This window comes from Budorcas taxicolor, chromosome 2 (genome assembly GCF_023091745.1).
Source record: "Budorcas taxicolor isolate Tak-1 chromosome 2, Takin1.1, whole genome shotgun sequence".
In the NCBI taxonomy this organism is placed as follows: Eukaryota; Metazoa; Chordata; class Mammalia; order Artiodactyla; family Bovidae; genus Budorcas; species Budorcas taxicolor.
In genome coordinates, this window is record NC_068911.1 from 165441863 (window position 1) to 165459986 (window position 18124).

Sequence of the window (18124 nt, forward strand, 5' to 3'; positions counted from 1 at the left end):
GGGGAGTGGTGCAAACCACACTCCTTACTAAATTCCATTCCCTGTAATCATCTCCCTAAACTCCCAAGTTCCCCAACAATTGAGCTGGTCTCCAGTTAACTGGAGTTGCGCGGTGGACCCGACCGCTGTGACCTTTCTTTCTTCAGCTGTCCCCTTTCTTCAGCCCTCACTTGGCTCTACAGATTCCCCACAGCTTGGGAAGGGCCCAGGCAAGTTGCCTGAGACCGGGACCCCTGCCCTGCAAGACCACAGGCCTGTGGGAGGACCGCTGGACTGAGGCCGAGACCTTCAGGCCAGTTACTTCTCTGAGGGGGGTCCTGGTCTCCTCTGTCAAAAACAGAAGGGTAAGAACAGAGGATTCCCAGACCTCACCCCCGCTAGAGTGGGAGCCAAAGCGCTTCCCTCTGAGAACAGGGAGGGGACCCCAGGGTCTGAGGAGAGGAAGGAGGACTGGTGAATTTCCATGGGGCAGGAGTCTTTCCTTTCTCCAGTCCAGCCCCCTCAACCCCAGCTTTTCAGTGTGGGCCTCCTCTGGAAAAGACCCTGACGCTGGGAAAGACAACGCAAAAGGAGAAGGGGGCAGCAGAGGATTAGATGGTTGGATAGCATCACCAACTCAAAGGACATGAATCTGAGCTGACTCTGGGGACAGTGGAGGACAGAGGAACCTGGCGTGCTGCAGTCTGCAGGGTTGCAAGAAGTCAGATGTGACTTAGCGACTGAGCAACAGCTCCGCTCAAATCCACTTTAAAGATGTCTAGTTCAGTCCTTTACAGAAATATGTAGTATCTCACCTCTCCAGTCATGTGATGTTCCAGACCTCTACTTTCTTATCCTCTTTAATAAAATCTATTTGACAGATTTTGGATTTTGCTTTTAAAAAGTGGCCTCCAAGAACAAAATGCTTCTGTAAGCAGGACAACCCTCGCCCCCAAGCTCCATGGGTACAATATGCCCAAAACCTCGTTATTTGAAGATCTTTGTGTACCAATAATTCCTTAATGATTCAGCATTTCAGGACTAGATGGCTTTAAAGATTGTCCAAAAGATGACATTCCACTGCTTCCCAACAGGTGCTTGGAGGGTCAGATTTTCCATCTGTGGCATGTTCCAGTTGTCACAGGGTGAGGACAGATGGGGAGGATTGACAAGGCGGGAGCTTTTAGTTAAGGAATTCCACTGTTAGCCAGCTGATACTTCCTGTGACAAGTGGACATTTTTTTCCTGACAGGTGTTCTGGCCTACAAAGCAGGCATACCCTAGAATCAGCTTAGGAATAATTGCCTTCTCTTAGAAAAGCAGGACAGTACTAAGAAAAGCAGGGAACTCTGCTTTCTAGTTTTAGATGGTTGGGATTTTTTCCTCCTGTACAAGCTCACAAGAGGCTCGTTAGAAAATGAGCTTTTAGACAAGGTCCACTTCTCCTCCTCCTCACTTCTCCACAACATAAAGCAAACTGAGGGTAAGGGACATCACCAGCTCGGAGAACCCCGCCTGGTCTCTGAAACCTTTGATGCCTACAGTAACACAGTTAAAAAGGAAATAAGCGGTTACTGGACAAAGGAACACCTATGCCTGCAAGGACAAAATGGGTATGTGTATATAAGCGAGTCAAGAGACCCTTGGGTTCAGACAAGACTATCAAATAGCTGAGTATTTAGCAAATTAATATTGAGCCTTTTGCCTGCACTAGAATACTTATCAGACAAAACTTACATCATGGCAGGACAGACCCTGTCCAAACATGTTGCTCCTTATTTCCTCAGCACAAACCGAGACAGTGAGAGCACTGGTAAATGCAGGCGACAGGCTCTTACTGCCTTCCCTTTCATCCTTGCTCCTGAGGAGAGTCTAAGAAGCTCAGGTTCACAAAAGGGACCTAAGCAAGAAATGCTGTATCTCCCACATCCATCCCACTTATCTGACCTTCGCTTCAGGTTCACAAAAGGGATCTAAGCAAGAAACGCTATGTCTCCCACATCTACTGACCTTTGCCTCAGGTTCACAAAAAGGATCTAAGCCAAGAAACGCTGAGTCTCCCACATCTACCCAGTTATCTGACCTTCACCTCAGGTTCTAGGAGCGATTTCTGGAGAGGCTGGGTTAAGAACAACTATCAGTTCTGGTTTCTCACATCCCTTTCAAAGGAAGACTGCCCCAGATAGCTCGGCTTCTTCCTCAGTCGGCGCTGGCACTGAGGGCAGAGAGCCACAGTGGGCAGCTGTCCAGCCACAGGAAGGGATCCACGGCAACGGCTGTGTGATGGGGCCGAGCCCTCCCCCCACTCGGCAAAAACAGCAGCACAGGGATATTTCAGGCTCTCTCTGTGTCAGGCTCCTGACGTGCACTATATGTAGCTGCAAATCCCAATCAATCTCAACATTTCTTAACTGCTGGAACGCCTTTCTCAACACTGTAATTTACCTTCAGAAGAACTGGGAGCACACACCCTCGCCTCCCCAATGCCACGTTCTACTAACTGCCGCCCCCTCCCACACCCCACCAACCTACCTACATAGAGAAGGAAGGAAGCCTCCTCTAGAGGCCACAACAGAAGGCCATAGTACATAAGCCACTGACAAGAACTTTTATTTCTTTTTAATGACATTAAACACAACTGCTACAAGGGGAAAAACATGATACACAGGAGGCACCAAACTTCAGTTTCATAATTGATCTGACAACAACCAAAGTAAATTGGGGTCGAATTAGATGCAAAACTACAGGTTATTTCAGGCTCTTTTAGTTACAAATAAACTATGTAAACAGCACAAGTCTACTCTGCATTGTTAAGACCCCTGTGGTGAGAATGTCAGCACAGATGAAGAAAGCTTGGTAGGCAGTTCAATGCACAGAGCCCTTACTCAAATAAAACAATATGGCAAGAATTCTACACGAAAATTAGACTTAAGAGGCCAATACCAAATATGAGATACATAGCGTTTAAAAACAAATTTAAACTCCAGATTCTACCCACTACCATCTTTAAGGCGAACATGCCTGATAATGAGTTTTCTTTGGCTTTGTTTTTCTTCTTAAAGAATACCATGTTAACCGCTAGGGAACAGTTCTCTCCTCCCCCAGTCCAATAGATTTAATTAAGCTGCTAAAGCTTTGGAAAAACAGAATTATTTGAGCAAAGAGGAAATGTGATTGTCACATTTTCAAGATAACCCGTCACTCATTAGATTTGGCAAAGGCGATGCTCCCGTGACATGTCAGTCTTAAACCTTCCTGCACCAGGGAGGCAAGCGCATGCGACTCCAGACTTCTGCCCAAGCAAACGGCCATCCCTTCACTCCTTGGTGATCGGCGGGGAACGAGACAGCTAGATATTCCAGCAATACTTAGTTCTAACTATGCTATAGTTTCAAAGTCGGATGTTTGTCTGTCCCACTCCATCAAGCTGATTTACGCAAACTTGGAGAAGTGACTGACGCTGTAAATGCCAACTGAAGTAACAGATTTTGACTCTTGCCTTTGAACAGAACTTCTCCTTTGCATTTTGGCCCCAGATTCTCAACCAAATTTCCAAGGAAAAGAGACTCCTTGACTGGATAGAAATGGTAAACACTCAGGGACATCCATCTAAATTTACTGGTAACAATGACCAAGTTTCTCCCAAGTCAGTTTCTAAAGCAGAGTAGGATATTTATGTTAGGTTACTTGCAGACAAAGATGGGGCTGATGGAGCAACAAAACCTGACAGGCAGCGAGCCCAGTATCACAGGCTGTGCTATAGCAACTAGGTACAACCTTCACAGAGAGTGAACAAAAGCACCAACGCCAGACTGCAAAATCTCCCAAGAGATGTCTAGAGCTGTCTGTAAAGAGCATAACAAACTCCAAAGACATCCATTAAGGTAGCTGCACAAAGCTCATCAACTTGGCTTAGAGTACTAATCCTTAAGATCAGGTAATGCTTTGTGCACCAGCTTCATCAAAACTATTTTAAATCCACTTTAGTAGTTTTGTAAAACTGTACATCCTCTGACCAAGTGAGGAGGTGGTAACATCTGGATCAAAAGGCACCTCTTATTAACTAATAATGGAGACAAAGAACAGCTTCTCCAAAGTCTCTTCCATAGGATGGAGGCTCACTAACTAACTTGCCAACTCATACTCAAAGCTGGGTTCAGCAGATGAGACTGAAGACCAACTGACACCTCTCAATAGCACTGCCTTCTGGCCTGTCCTAGAGTCAAGACTCTGGGTGGGCAGCTCTTCAGTAAAGAGCGCAATGAGGCTGCTCTTAAGAGGCATCTCTACTTCCAACAGGATGCAGGAATATACCAGTAGAGCCCTAAGGTCACTGGGGAAACAAGGAAGGAAGCACAATCCTTGAAGAAAGACAGAGAAGGCAATCAGTCACAAGACCACAAATCAACAGAGGTTGTTAGTCACCAGTCTTCTGTTAAGTTAAGCTATGTAAGACTTAGAAACACTACTGTGTAAAATAAATTTAATGAAGAATGGAAAAAAAAAAAAAGCCAAAAAAATAAAGACAGCTAGTAGGTACAAAAAGAAAAGAAGATTTACCCTTTTAATTTGTCCTTTCAACTACTTCAGATGTCCTGGATTACCAACTTTAAAATACTGACAAGTATTCAGAGATTCAAATAAAAAAAGTAAGAAGGGTTGTTAAAAGTGACTTGTATCCATTTATAAGTCATCAGCAATAATTAAAACTGGTTTGCAGCCTGATAAAGAATCTCTTCCTTCAAGAGATTAAAGAATGATTTCTTTTGGGCACTAGAAGTAGACTTCACCTCTGCAGAGAGGCGGCTCTTTGCTTGAGCTGGGATGTTCTGACTTAATGCTGGCTTTCAGGAGGCAGCCATCTTTAATTTAAATTAAAAAATTAAAACTATGTCAACTCAACACTGCTTAAATGCATACACACACAAAAATGAAGGACCTTATACAAAAAATTTCAAGTCAGCAATATGCATTTCCAAAAGGTGACAAGTTCTTTAAATAAAAATATTGTGAAAAATAAAATTCTAAATCTACAAAGCATGGAACAGCAGAAGAAGAGATGCTGCTCTGGACAGGACCCTGGATAGGGCCCTTCACTGCTGATGGGAGGAGACAAATGGACCGTATGGGAAATCTGGTAGACGCTGGAACCGATGGTGGCTTCGCTTATTCCGGTCAACCCACTGGGTCAGACTGTATCTTTGCAGAGATTTCTGTCGGAACCGGGCGTAGTTCCTATCAGGAGAGGGGAAAATAAAAAGAGGACAGATGAGGGTTTCAGCTGGAATGGCTATTTATACACAAAAAAAGGCCAAGATAACTATTTAAAGAATATTGTTATTTTAGAAAATTGGACATTCATTTTATATTTTGATTCTCACAATTTTAGAAATTTTGTATTATTTTCCTGATATGAAAGTCATTCTGTAAGCATTTCCCTCCAATTTCCAAAGCCACCTAATTCCCATGTAAGTATTATGGTAATATGGTCCACATACATGAATGTTCTAAGAAAAACCAGTGTGTAGCGTATAGTAATGTTTAAGTGGGAAAAAACCATTTCCTTCCTCTGCAAACATTCAAGACAGGATTTATATTTCATTGCTTGCATCAGATCTGTACCTCCAACAGGACCTCCCGGTCTGACAGAGCTCAAGGTTGCTCAGGACACAGCAGTTAAAATTAGAATAAAATTCCCAGAGAAGGTAAGGCATCACATGAGTATCACAGTGTAAGTTAAGAGACTGAACAGACTCGAAGACTGAGAGCCTCCTTTAGTCTTGTACTGGGCTGGGGATTGGAGCAGGACCCTCTGAGTTAATTTCATCCCATTCTCAACTCAGCTGTTCCTAATAAACACCTGGGAAGCTTTTTCTTTTTTTCTTTTTCAAGATACAGATTCTTGGCCCCTCGCTCCACCTTTAGACTTAATAACTTAGAGTCCCTTGAGTCAAGCCCTGGACATCTGTATTTTTAGGTATCTCCATAGGTAATTATGTGGAAGAGCCAAAGTTGAAAGTAATTTTAGCAGCAGTTGGCATTTATCTAGCCCTATATGCAAATAAATACTTGCCGAATTCTTTAAACATGTCACCTCATTTAATCCTAATGACAATCCTACCAGCAAAGTTACTCTAATTTAAACTCCTTGTACAAGTTTAGGAAACTGAGCCTCAGATAAAATAACTTCCCCAAGGCCATATAGTAGAGTAAGGAGAAGCGCCTAGATTTGAATTCACATCTGACTGCAGAATTTAATAACTATTACACAACACTGCTGTTCAAGAACTGCTATCATTTTGATTACTATAGAGGAAATGCTGAGTGTAAAGGCCCTGATGTGGGAGCACATCTGATATACTTGAAAAATAGCAGGGAAGCCAGTGTGACCAGAGCAGAGTTGAGCAAGGTGAACAGTAGAGAGGACGCTGATGAGCTAACCAAGCCAGGTTAGACCATGCATACAGGCACTTGCAGGGGAGCATGGAGATGGGAAGCCACTGGAAAATTCTGAGCAAAGAGAATCTGACTTATGCTTATGGCTGACAATCTCTTAGGCTGCCCCAGTTGAGAACAGTACGCAGGCAAGGGCAGAAGTAGGAAGATCATTTAGGGGACTTGCAACAATCCAAGTGAAAATGACTGAGAAATGGTCAAGTTCTGGATAATATTATACATAAGAGCTTATAGGATCTGCTGATGCACTGACTACGGAGTAAGGACTTACAGGTGACTCCAAGGTTTCTGAGTAATTGGATCGAGTAACTGAACAGAATTGTAAAACAACAATGCATCAAGAAAGCAGAAGATTTCAAGACTAGAAAGGCCCTTTGAGGTCAATTAGTCCAATATCTTATTTTACTGTTGAGAGGACCAGAGAAATGAAGTAATTTGATCATAATCATGTAGCTAAAGTGCAAAGCTAGGATCAAAACCTGTTTCCTGAATTGTAGTCCAATTCTTATTCCATTATTCTCTATCACTTCTTTTCTACCTCTGTAGTTAAACAATTATAGTCCCAAAGCCCTACCACAATTCTCCTGCAGCAAAATTCTACCCTTTTCTTGCTTCTTCTAAATACCCACTTACCGCCTGGTGAGGTCTGAAGGATGCTGCCATTTCTGGTTGTGCATGTGATGAACTTGATCCATCAAGGCACACAGCTCCCCCAAGGTACCTGTGACACAGAGAGATGAGTGGTTAGGAAGCAGCTCAGTGAACTACCATGTCAGCCTAGGTCAAAATATGTGCTTTCAGGAAAAGAAAAAATAGGCACTGGTTCTAAAACTATTTATGATTATCACAAGCACAAAAACAAGCCAGAAAGGAACCTTGCTCTTGGATGATATGAAGATGAAGCAGCAGCAATAATGACAGCCACCATTCATTCATTCGACATTTATTAGCTCCTATCATGTGTGAGAATCTTTACTGGGCCCTAGAATATGGTACAGACGAGACACTGGACCTACCCAATGATGTTTATACAGGAGACAGGCAATTCCAAAGCTGTGGCAAGTGTAGTGTCAGGAGGAATATGTGATGCTATATGAACACAAAGAGTGGAGAATGGGGGTTTGAAAAAGACCCGTCCAGGGGAAGTATATTATAAGCAGGGATCTAAAGGATGTATAGAGGTTAATGAGGTAAAGGGGTGGGAGGTAGGAGTAGCCAATAGAAATAGCTAATATAAAGGCCCAGAGACACAGACAGTGAAACATTCAAGAAACAAGAGAAGTTGAGAATAGAAGGTGGGTGGGGGCTTTCTGCTTAACAAGAAAAATCACTGGAGGCAATTTCTCAAACACCTAGGATCCAGGCAATGTCCTAGGCACTTTATATATTATCTTACTAATTCTGAAAAAATACCTTGAATGGAGATAGATTTTATTAACATCATTTTAGAGATGGGAAACTGTGGCTCAGGGAGGTGAACCTGCCTTAAATGATTATTAAACTGGACTCAAAACTGGCTCCTGTTAGGTTCTATGCTTTTGTCACTTTGATAATACTTATTTTGCACTTAAGGGCTGAGACTTGGGCTGCAGCTCACAAAAGCAAAATTTATGGTTAGAGAGAATAAAATAATTCCCCTAGACCAGTGGCTCTCAAATTTTAACACGCATCAAAATCAGCTGCAAATATAAAGCAGGTTGCTGGGCCTAGCTTCTGTAGGTTTGGAGTGTGACAGGAGAATTTGCTTTTCTAACAAAGGCCCAAGTGATGTGCTGTTGCTGGTCTGGATATCACACTTTGAGAACCACTGTCCTAGACAGTGGAGACCTTTCCTCTAGCTGGTTTACGTATTTCTCATTACCTTTCCTACTCTGCTCTCAGAAACCAAGAGCTGTCCAACTAGGCTAGAGATCATCTTTTCAAGTTCTGATGAAAGATATTTACTCAACTTTTACAACCAATTTAATTTATTTGAAGCCTCAAAAAGCCCAATTCTGTAGAAAAAGTATATACTTTGGAGTTACGCATACTTGAGTTAAAATTCCAATCCAGCCACTAACTAGCTCGGTGACCCTGGGCAAATCATTTCACTTACCTATGAAATGTGGACAGTAGCAATATTTTGCCTGAAACTGAATATTAGAGATATAGTACATAAAAGATCTAGCATACTTCCTGGCACACAGGCAGTGTGCAGTAAGTGGTAGCTATTATTATTACGTTACAGCCTCAGGACTGTTAGTTTGCAAAGACTCTTCCAATGATAGTCAATCACCTATTTACATGGAAAAATGCCTATTATATGCATCAGTCTACATATAAACTATGACTTGTTTTATAATACTCAGTCTCATTCTCTAACCATAAAGAGATGATACTTTTCAGGAAAAATTTCAGATTCATTACATTAAAAATTTCTATGCAGTTTAAAAAAGCACAACCAAGGGAAAAAGAAGGTAACTGACAAGATAAAAAGTATACCTGAAATGTATTTGCAAGGGTTTACTGTCCTTATTCTATAAAGATCAGTCTCCTCATGAAACAAACAAAAGAGATCAAGGATATGAGTAGGTAATTCACGAATGTAATACAGTAATCAGGGTTGTTGTTCAGTTGCTAAATCATGTCCAATGCTTTGTGACCCCATGAACTGCAGCACACCAGGCTTCCCTGTCCTTCACTATCCCAGAGCTTGCTCAAACTCATCCATGAGTAGATGATGCCATCCAACCATCTCCTTCTCCTCATGCCCTCAGTCTCTCCCAATATCAGGGTCTCCCAACATAACAAAAAGATGTTCGATCTCATTAATATGGAAATAAAACATATTAATCTCACTTCTTGAGAAGGAAATACAAATCAGAAATGAGTTTCCCTTTAAGAGAGAGGTAGCTTTTGATTAGAAAATCCTTGGCCAATTTGATTTGTTAAGCTAAAATAAAAGTTCTCTATTCAAATTGCCTTTCCTTTATCATACTTTCACATCATTAGCAGCCCCCTTCTTCTACCCCCCACGAAAAGAACATTTCAATGTTCTTTGGCGAGGAAATCAGGTTTGTAAGAATTTCAAGATACCTTTTTTTCTGACAAAGCATCACCAAGCACTCGGCTAACTGCTTTGCACTGCTGCTGTTGTTCAGTCAATCGTGTCCGACTCTTCGCAACCCCATGGACTACAGCACGCCAAGATTCCCTGTCCTTCATGATCTATCGCAGCTTGCTCAAACTCATGTCCATCGAGTTGGTGATATCATCCAACCATCTTATCCTCTGTCATCCTCTTCTCCTTCCTTCAATCTTTCCCAGCATCAGGGCCTTTCCTAACGAGTCAGTTCTTCAAATCAGGTGGCCAAATTATTGGAGCTTCAGCATCAGTCCTTCCAATGAATATTCAGGACTGATTTCCTTTAGGATTGACTGCTTTCATCTCCTTGCAGTCCAAAGGACTCTCAAGAGTCTTCTCCAATACCAGGGTTCAAAAGCATCAATTCTTCGGCACCCAGCCTTCTTTATGGTGAAACTCTCACATCCATACATGGAAAAACCACAGCTTTGACTATACAGACCTCCGTTGGCAGAGTAATGTCTATGCTTTTTAATATACTGTCTTGGTTTGTCATAGTTTTTCTTCCAAGGAGCAATCATCTTTTAATTTCATGGCTTTACATATATTCTATCATTTAATCCCAACACCTACATGAGACAAATTACATAATCTCCATTTTGTTCATAAATAAACTGAAACTTAGAAAAGATACTCATCTGTGTGTGCATGCTAAGTCGCTTCATTTGTGCCTGACTCTTTGCAACCCTATAGACTGTAGCCTGCCAGGCTCCTCTGTCCATGGGATTCTCCAGGCAAGAATACTGGAGTGTGTTGCCATTTCCTACTCCAGGAGATCTTCCCAACCCAGGGATTGAACCTACATCTCCTCCAGCTCCTGTGTTGCAGGTGGATTCTTTCCTGCTGAGCCAGTGGGGAAACCTGATACTCAACTATCATCGAGTAAATGGGAAAGCCAGGATTCAAATCCATATGGAGCTATTAATCCAAAAATCTTATTTCAGCTCATAGCTTCAATCTCTTCTTCCTACAAATTTAGAGATGCTAACAAGAATGGAAACACTTTACTTTTCTCTTCTCTTCATAGTTTTTAACAGATGGGCTTTCCTGGGCCAACGATCAGGACCACGGTTTTATTTTAAGTTGTGGCTAAAAGGTGGTGAAGACTGTCCTTTGTTTTGTGGCTAAGAATGAAATTCATCTAAGAATGAAATTAGGAGGAAAAAACCTCAACATTTCAAACATGGGATCAACAGTTCACTGAAACCTTAATCTATAAATATGCAGCTGACTGATTTTGGGGAAAATCCAGTCTAGTAACTATCCTTAATAGGTTAAAAGTAAATCAACTGTTATAAGGGGAGGAATGATAATGTTGAATGCTTGCTATGCCAATGGCCCTTCTGACAGGTCTTACATATCACCATACTTTATACCATGGGACCAAGAACAAAGACTCTCTCTGCTGGCTAATGATCTAAGAGCTGGCCTAGCACCAGCAGATCATTAAGTGAATCAATCAGATACTCTCCCTTGGAATGTGAACAAGAGCTTAAATAATAATAAGAGAGAGAATAGCACACACAGGTAGGGCTCTACGACAGGATGGACACTTGAGATAGCTAGTAAAGAGCAGCAGAAGCACTAGTTATGGAGACAGATTAGAAGGATCAGAATCAGTAACTCAGCAGGGAAAACCTATTATATAGGAAACAAAAGGCACCTGTTTTTGAAGGGGCCTGGCTCTATGGCTGATTCTTTTTTAGTATGAGACAGAGCTACATTGTTGAGCCTCTAATCTTCATCCTTTCCTATAAATCCTTAAATTCAGTTACTTAAAGGCAATCACAATGTCTCTATTTAATGTAATAAAAAAACACCTAGTACAGGGGAGGGAATGAAAAAGAAAGGAAAGAAAAAAAACTGTGCTACAGGGTTATAGGCTACTGCTTTTCAGTTCATTCGCTCAGTTGTGTCTAACTCTTTGTGACCCCATGGCCTGCAATATGCCAGGCTTCCCTGTCCATCACCAACTCCCAGAGCTTGTTCAAATTCATGTCCATTGAGTTGGTGATACCATCCAACCATCTCATCCTCTGTCGTCCCTTTCCCCTCCCGCCTTCACTCTTTCCCAGCATCAGGATCTTTTCCAATGAATCAGTTCTTCGCATCATGTGGCCAAAGTATTGGAGCTTCAGCTTCAGCATCCTTCTAATGAATATTCAGGATTGATTTCCTTTAGGATTGACTGGTTGATCTTCTTGCTGTCCAACGGACTCTTTTACAAAGAGATTAATTAAAAAGGAATAGAGAATTCCCTGGCAGTCCAATGGTTAGGACTCTGAGCTCTCACTGCTGAGGGCCCTGGGTTCAATCCCTGGTAGGTTAATTAAGATTCCACATCCCACAAGTCATGTGGTACAATCAAAACAGAAAAAAGAAAAAAAAAGATTAACCAGAAAGCAAGAATGCAAACATGTCACCTCCAGGTCAACAGAACTATGATAACGGATTTCGCTTGCAGTCCAGTGGTTAAGACTCCATGCTCCCAATGCAGGAGACACAGGTTCAGTCCCTGCTCTCAGAACTAAGATCCCACATGCTGTGAAGTATGGTCAAAAAAACAGCAAACAAACAAAACAAACCCCTGTGATGATTTAGTACAAATCTTGACTGGTTTTCCATGCACACAAGGCAAAAAACGAAAGAAATAGGAATTATATAATTCACTTCTGCAGTGTTGTATTATATAGGGGATACTGAATGATGTATGAATGTCCTCAACAGTACTGGCAAATACAGAAACAGAATTTACATAACCACTGCAACTTATGGTTTCAGCAAAAATCAAAGCAGAAACTTCTAATCATAACGAATGGGCATATCTCTACTGCAAGCAACTAGAGACTAGGCAAAATGTATGAAACAACTGTTTTCAGACTGCTCAGAATTGTGATCTGTTCGGGAAGATCACAGATTCCTTTAGTCTTAAAGGAAATCAGTCCTGAATATTCATTGGAAGGACTGATGCTGAAGTGCCAATACTTTGGCCACCTGATGCAAAGAACTGACTCATTGGAAAGACCCGGATGCTGGGAAAGATTGAAGGCAGGAGAAGGGGACGACAAAGGATGAGATGGTTGGATGGCATCACCGACTTGATGGACCTGAGTTTGAGCAAGCTCCAGGAGTTGGTGATGGACAGGGAAGCCTGGCGTGCTTCGTTCGGTCCATGGGGTTGCAAAGAGTGGGACACAAATGAGCGACTGAACTGAACTGAAAGGAAGGGAAACAACTGAGATGAGCCTTGAAATTTCCTATGAGTCTAGGAGCTTATAATTTTTCAAAATTAAAATACTGTTTTTTAAATGAAGGCCCAACAAACATAAAATAAGTAAACAAAAGCAAAGAGACTTCATCACCAGCAGATCTGCACCATGAGAAACTAAAAGGAGTTCACCAGGAAAAAAGAAAATGTGAGATGGAAACAAATCGAGAGCACTGGAAATATGTGAGTAAATATAAAAATCCTTTTCTCATTTAAAAAACATTTTTAAAAGATAACTGTCTTGGGACTTTCCTGGAGGTCCAATGGTTAAGACTTCTCGCTTCCCCTGCAGAAGGTGTGGGTTTGATCCCTGGTTAGGGAACAAAGATTCTGCATGTTATGCAGCATGGCCAAGAAATTTTTAAAAAAAGATAACTACTTATAGTAAAAGCAATAATATATTAAAGAGTTTATAATATATGTATATGTGAAATCAATAGCAAAAAAGTGGAGATTTGGAAGGGTACTATTATTAGGGCCTTACAGTATATGTTAAAGTGTTAGTCATTCAGTCTTGTCCAGCTCTTTGAGACCCATTGACTGTAGGCTGCCAGGCTCCTCTGTTCATGGAATTTTCCAGACAAGAATACTCTAGTAAGTTGCCATTTCCTTCTCCAGGGGATTTTCCCGACCCAGGGATGGAACTCAGGTCTCCTGCATGGCAGGCAGATTCTTAACCATCTGAGCCACTAGGGAAGCTTAACAGTATAAGTGGTAAACTATTTGAATGTAGAGTGATTAAAGATCTGTACTGTAATCTATAGAGCAACAGTTCTCAAATTATGTCCCATGGTCCCCAGGAGTTCTCAGTACTCTTCAAAGCCTTCACAAGATCAAAACTATTTTCGTAACAGCACTAAGATGTTATTTTCTTTTACTACTTGTTACTTGCCAGTGTACTGGGGAGTTTTCAAGAGGCTACATGACGTGATACGGAACCCAGAACCACATATGAGAATCTGGTAGTTTTCTATTAAGCCAGACTTAAAATTCTTTTTATTTATTTAATGAATTTATTTGGCTGTACCAGGTCTTAGTTGTGGCATATGGGATCTTAGTTCCCTGACCAGGGACTGAACCCAGGCCCTCTGCATTGGGAGCATGGAGTCTTCTTAGTCACTGGACCACCAGGAAAGTCCCAAAATTTTGGCATTGTTTTGAAAAGTACAGTTATTTCTAATAAAAACACTATGTTAATTTGTTACCTTAAAATATATGAATAAATATTTTAATAATTTACCAGTTATATGGTTGCGTAAAGATAGATATAATGCACACAAACACTCACTTTGGGACCCTCAATTTTTAAGAGTATGAATAATCTGTAAAACTGCAAATGAGTCCTAAGACCAAAACCTTTGAAAACTGCTATCCTAGAACCACCACTGAAAATAAAGAGGTATAGGTAGTAAGTCAAGCATGGAGATAACAGAAAATACTTAAAAATACTCAAAAAAAGCAGGAAAAGATGAAAGAAGAAACAACTGGTAGACAAACAGAAAACAAGTGATAAATTTTAGATTTAAATCCAACCATGCTGATAATTATTAAATATAACTGAAATAACACCTGAATTAAAAGACAGATTGTGAGACTAGGGGAAAAAAGCAAGACCTAACTATAGGTTGTCTATAAGACATACATTTTAAACACAAAGATATAGCTAGGTTAAAAGTAAAAGGATGAAAAAAACATACCATGCAAACACTAGTCAAAAGAAAGCTCAAATGGCAATATTAATATTACACAAATAAGACTCCAAAACAAAAAATATTACTAAGAGTATAGACAGTTCATAATGATAAAGGAGTCAATTTATCACAAGGACATAATATTCCTAAACATATTATGCATCAAATTGCAGAGTTTCAAAATACATGAGGCAAAAATGACAGAACTGAAAAGAGGAATAAAAATATCTTCAACTAGGGTTAGAGATACGAACACTTCTTTTTAAATAAAAAAATCTGTAAGGATATAGAATTGAACACCACTATCAACCACCAAAACCTCATTGAAATTTATAGAACACTTTACCAAAATCAGAATATACATTTTCAAGTACACATGGAACATTCACCAAGATAGACCATATGCTGGCCTATAAAGTAAGCCACAGTTTATTTAAAAGGACTGAAATCACACCAAGTATATTCTCTAACTGTAAGAGAATTAAACTAGAAATAATAGGAAGACAGCTGAAAATTCCTAAATATTTGGAAATAAAGCAACACACCTCAAGAAATCACAAGGGAAATTATAAACTGCTTTGAATGAAATGAATACACATCAAATTTGTGAGATGTGCCTAAGTAGCACTTAAGAGGGAAATCTGAGACTTTAAATGCTTACAGGAGTTAGAAAGGTCTCAAATCAGTGCTCTAAGTTTCCACAATAAAAGCTACAGAACAAGAGCAAATTAAACCAAAGTAAATGGAAAAGAAATAATAAAGTGAAGAAAAGAAAACAGCCAAAAATAATATAGAAATATGAAACTAAAGACTTACTTTTTGGGAAAAAATAAAATTAATAAAGCTTTAACTAGATTTAAGAAAAAAAAAAACAGACAAATTACCAATATTAGAAATGAAACAGTGAACATCACTACAGATCCTACAGTAAATAAATGATAAGGAAATATTAAGAATAATTTTATGCCAATAAAGTAATCAATTTAGATAAAATGGACAAATTCCTTGCAAGAGACAAATTACTAAAATGGACTCAAGACGATAAAGAAATTCTGAAAAGCCCTGTATCTACTATTAATACATCTGTAGTTAGAAACACTGCCAAAAAGAAAACTCCAGGCTTTATGAGTAAATTCTACCAAACATATAAAGGAAGAAACAATACCAATCCTGCAACAAACTGAGAAACTGAGAAGAGAACAATTCCCAGCTAATTTTATGAAGCCAGCATCACCATGATACTTGAACCAGAAGAGGACAATACATACAAGAAAAATTAAAGACCAATATTCCTCATGAACAAGACAAAAAAAAAAAACACCTAGAAAGAATAGCATATTGACTAAAGATAATTCATCAAGACCTAGTAAGATTATCCCAGGAATGCAAGTTGGTCTAACAGACAAAAAAAGGTCAATAAATGTAATACACCACATTACAGAAAAAAAGAAGAAACACCATGGCTCAAATAAAATTCATTTGACAAAGTTCACTTATTCATGATAAAAATTTGCACCAAACTACTAATAAAAAGGGAACTCCCTTACCTGATAAAGAGCATCTATGATAAAGCTGTATCTATGTATCATACCTAATGTACTAGAGGTCCTAAAGGTCCTAATAATGTTCTAATGTATGATAAAGGTGCTATCAAGCAAGAAATAAAAAGCTTACAGATCAGAAAGGAAGGAGTAAACTGTCCTTATTTGCAGATAAGGTCATGTTAGCACAGTCTAAGGAGTCTATTAAAAAGTTACCAGAAGTTACCAGAAAAATTTAGCATGGTTATAGGATGTTAAGTTCAACATAAAAAATCAATTATAAAAAACCAACACAACCATCTCATCCTCTGTCATCCCCTTCTCCCAGAAAAGCCAAATAAAGTAAATAAATACTTATATATATATATAGTCTGTATATGCTAGCAATGACCAGCTAGAAATTAAAATTTTATTGCTTACAATATCATAAAAAGCATAAATGCTTATGAATTAATTTAACAAAGTATGTACAAGACCTGCAGAAAAAATTGCTAAGAAATTAAACACAGAAATAAATGGAGATATATCCTCATCCACGATCCTCATCATGAACTGCAAGCCTCAAAATCATTATAATATTAACTTTCGCCAAACTGCTCTACAGATGCAACATAATTCCAATGAAATACCCAAAAGGTTTTTTTTTTAACAAATTGACATGCTAAAACTGTTTTTTTTAAATTATGGAAATCCAAAGGACAAAACAATTTTAAGCCTTACTGTAAAGTTATAGTAATATTGACATAAGAAAAGACTCATGTACCAATGGAACAGAACAGACAATTCAGAAATAAACCCATGGAAAATATAATCTTTTTAATATTAGAACTAGATACTCATATTTAAAAACAAAACAATCACAACAAAAAGCCTAAGACTTTGCCTTACAAGAGCATTAAAATAGTATAATCACTTTGGAAAACAGTTTGGAAGTTTCTTATAGAGTTAAAAAAAAGACAGATATTAAATGACTCTAATTCCACTAATTATTTACCTTAGAGAAATGAACACGTTAACACAAAAATCCCATATATGTATGTTCATAGATGCTTTATTCATAATAACAAAAAACTAGAAACAGAAATGTCTATCAACAAACGACTAAACTGTGGTATATTTATACAAGGAAAAATTCAGCAGTGAAAAAGCAGAAAACTATTGATATAGACAACAATATGGAGTCATTTGTTGTTGCTTTAAAAAAACTATTTCAAGTAAAAAACCAAACATAAAAGCACATATTGCATGATTCCATTTATATGAAATCCTAGAAAAGACAAATCTAATCTACAGTGACCAAAAACAAATCAGTGCTTTCCCAAAGCTGGAGTTGGGGCAGGGACAGACTGACTGGGATGGAGCACAAGGGAAATTTTTAGGGTGATGGGAATGTTTTATCAATTGTGATTGCTATGATGATCTCACAAGTACATAAACTGTCAAAACTCACCAAAGTGTACACTTAAAATGGGTGCATTTTATTGCATTGAAACATACTACAATGAAGTTGATTTAAAAAAAGAAAAAGGTAAGGTTTATTTCCAGATAAACATACCAGGTTGGCTTGAGTTTATCTCCTCTTGCCCCTAACATCTTTCACTAAACTAGAAATGAAAGGTCTGAAATCAATGATCTTAGCAACCATCTAAAGAAAACTAGAAAAAGAAAAGCAAACGAAACTCAAAGTAATCAGAAAAAAGGAAGCAATAAATACCTATCAGAATTAGTAAAACAAAAAAATAGAAAAAAAATCAATAAAAGGCTGTTTTTAAGAAAGAAAAAAAAAAAAGAGAATAATACTGTTTATAAAGTTTTAAACCAGACTGATTAGAAGACAGAAAACACAAATGATCAATATTAAAAATGGGGACGATATCACTAGATAATATATAAAAGGCTTATAAGGGAATATTATTAACTGTGAGCCAATGAATTTAACAACTTAAATGAAATAAATTCCTTGAAAGTTACCCAAGTTCACCCCAAAAGGGATACCAGTTTTTCTATACAAATTCTTCCAGAGAATTCTCAATTCATTCTGTTACGCCAACATTACTCTGCTACC

The 18124-nt window shown here is 39.0% G+C and overlaps 1 protein-coding gene across 4 annotated transcripts in view; it reads right to left on the minus strand.

Moving 5' to 3' along the window:
- Nucleotides 1-4677: 4677 nt before the first annotated feature.
- The window catches only part of S100PBP (S100P binding protein), a 45687-nt gene continuing 32240 nt past the window's right edge, over nt 4678-18124 (minus strand). For 3 of the 4 annotated variants that reach the window (XM_052635639.1, XM_052635637.1, XM_052635638.1), the window contains 2 exons: nt 7069-7156; nt 4678-5214 (listed from right to left, as the gene is read on the minus strand). In XM_052635639.1, the coding sequence (XP_052491599.1) occupies nt 5073-5214; nt 7069-7156 (230 nt within the window). In that variant the 3' untranslated portion in view covers nt 4678-5072. Of the gene's footprint in view, nt 5215-7068; nt 7157-18124 lie in introns of those variants that run through there. The other variant, XM_052635640.1, reaches the window with a different exon arrangement.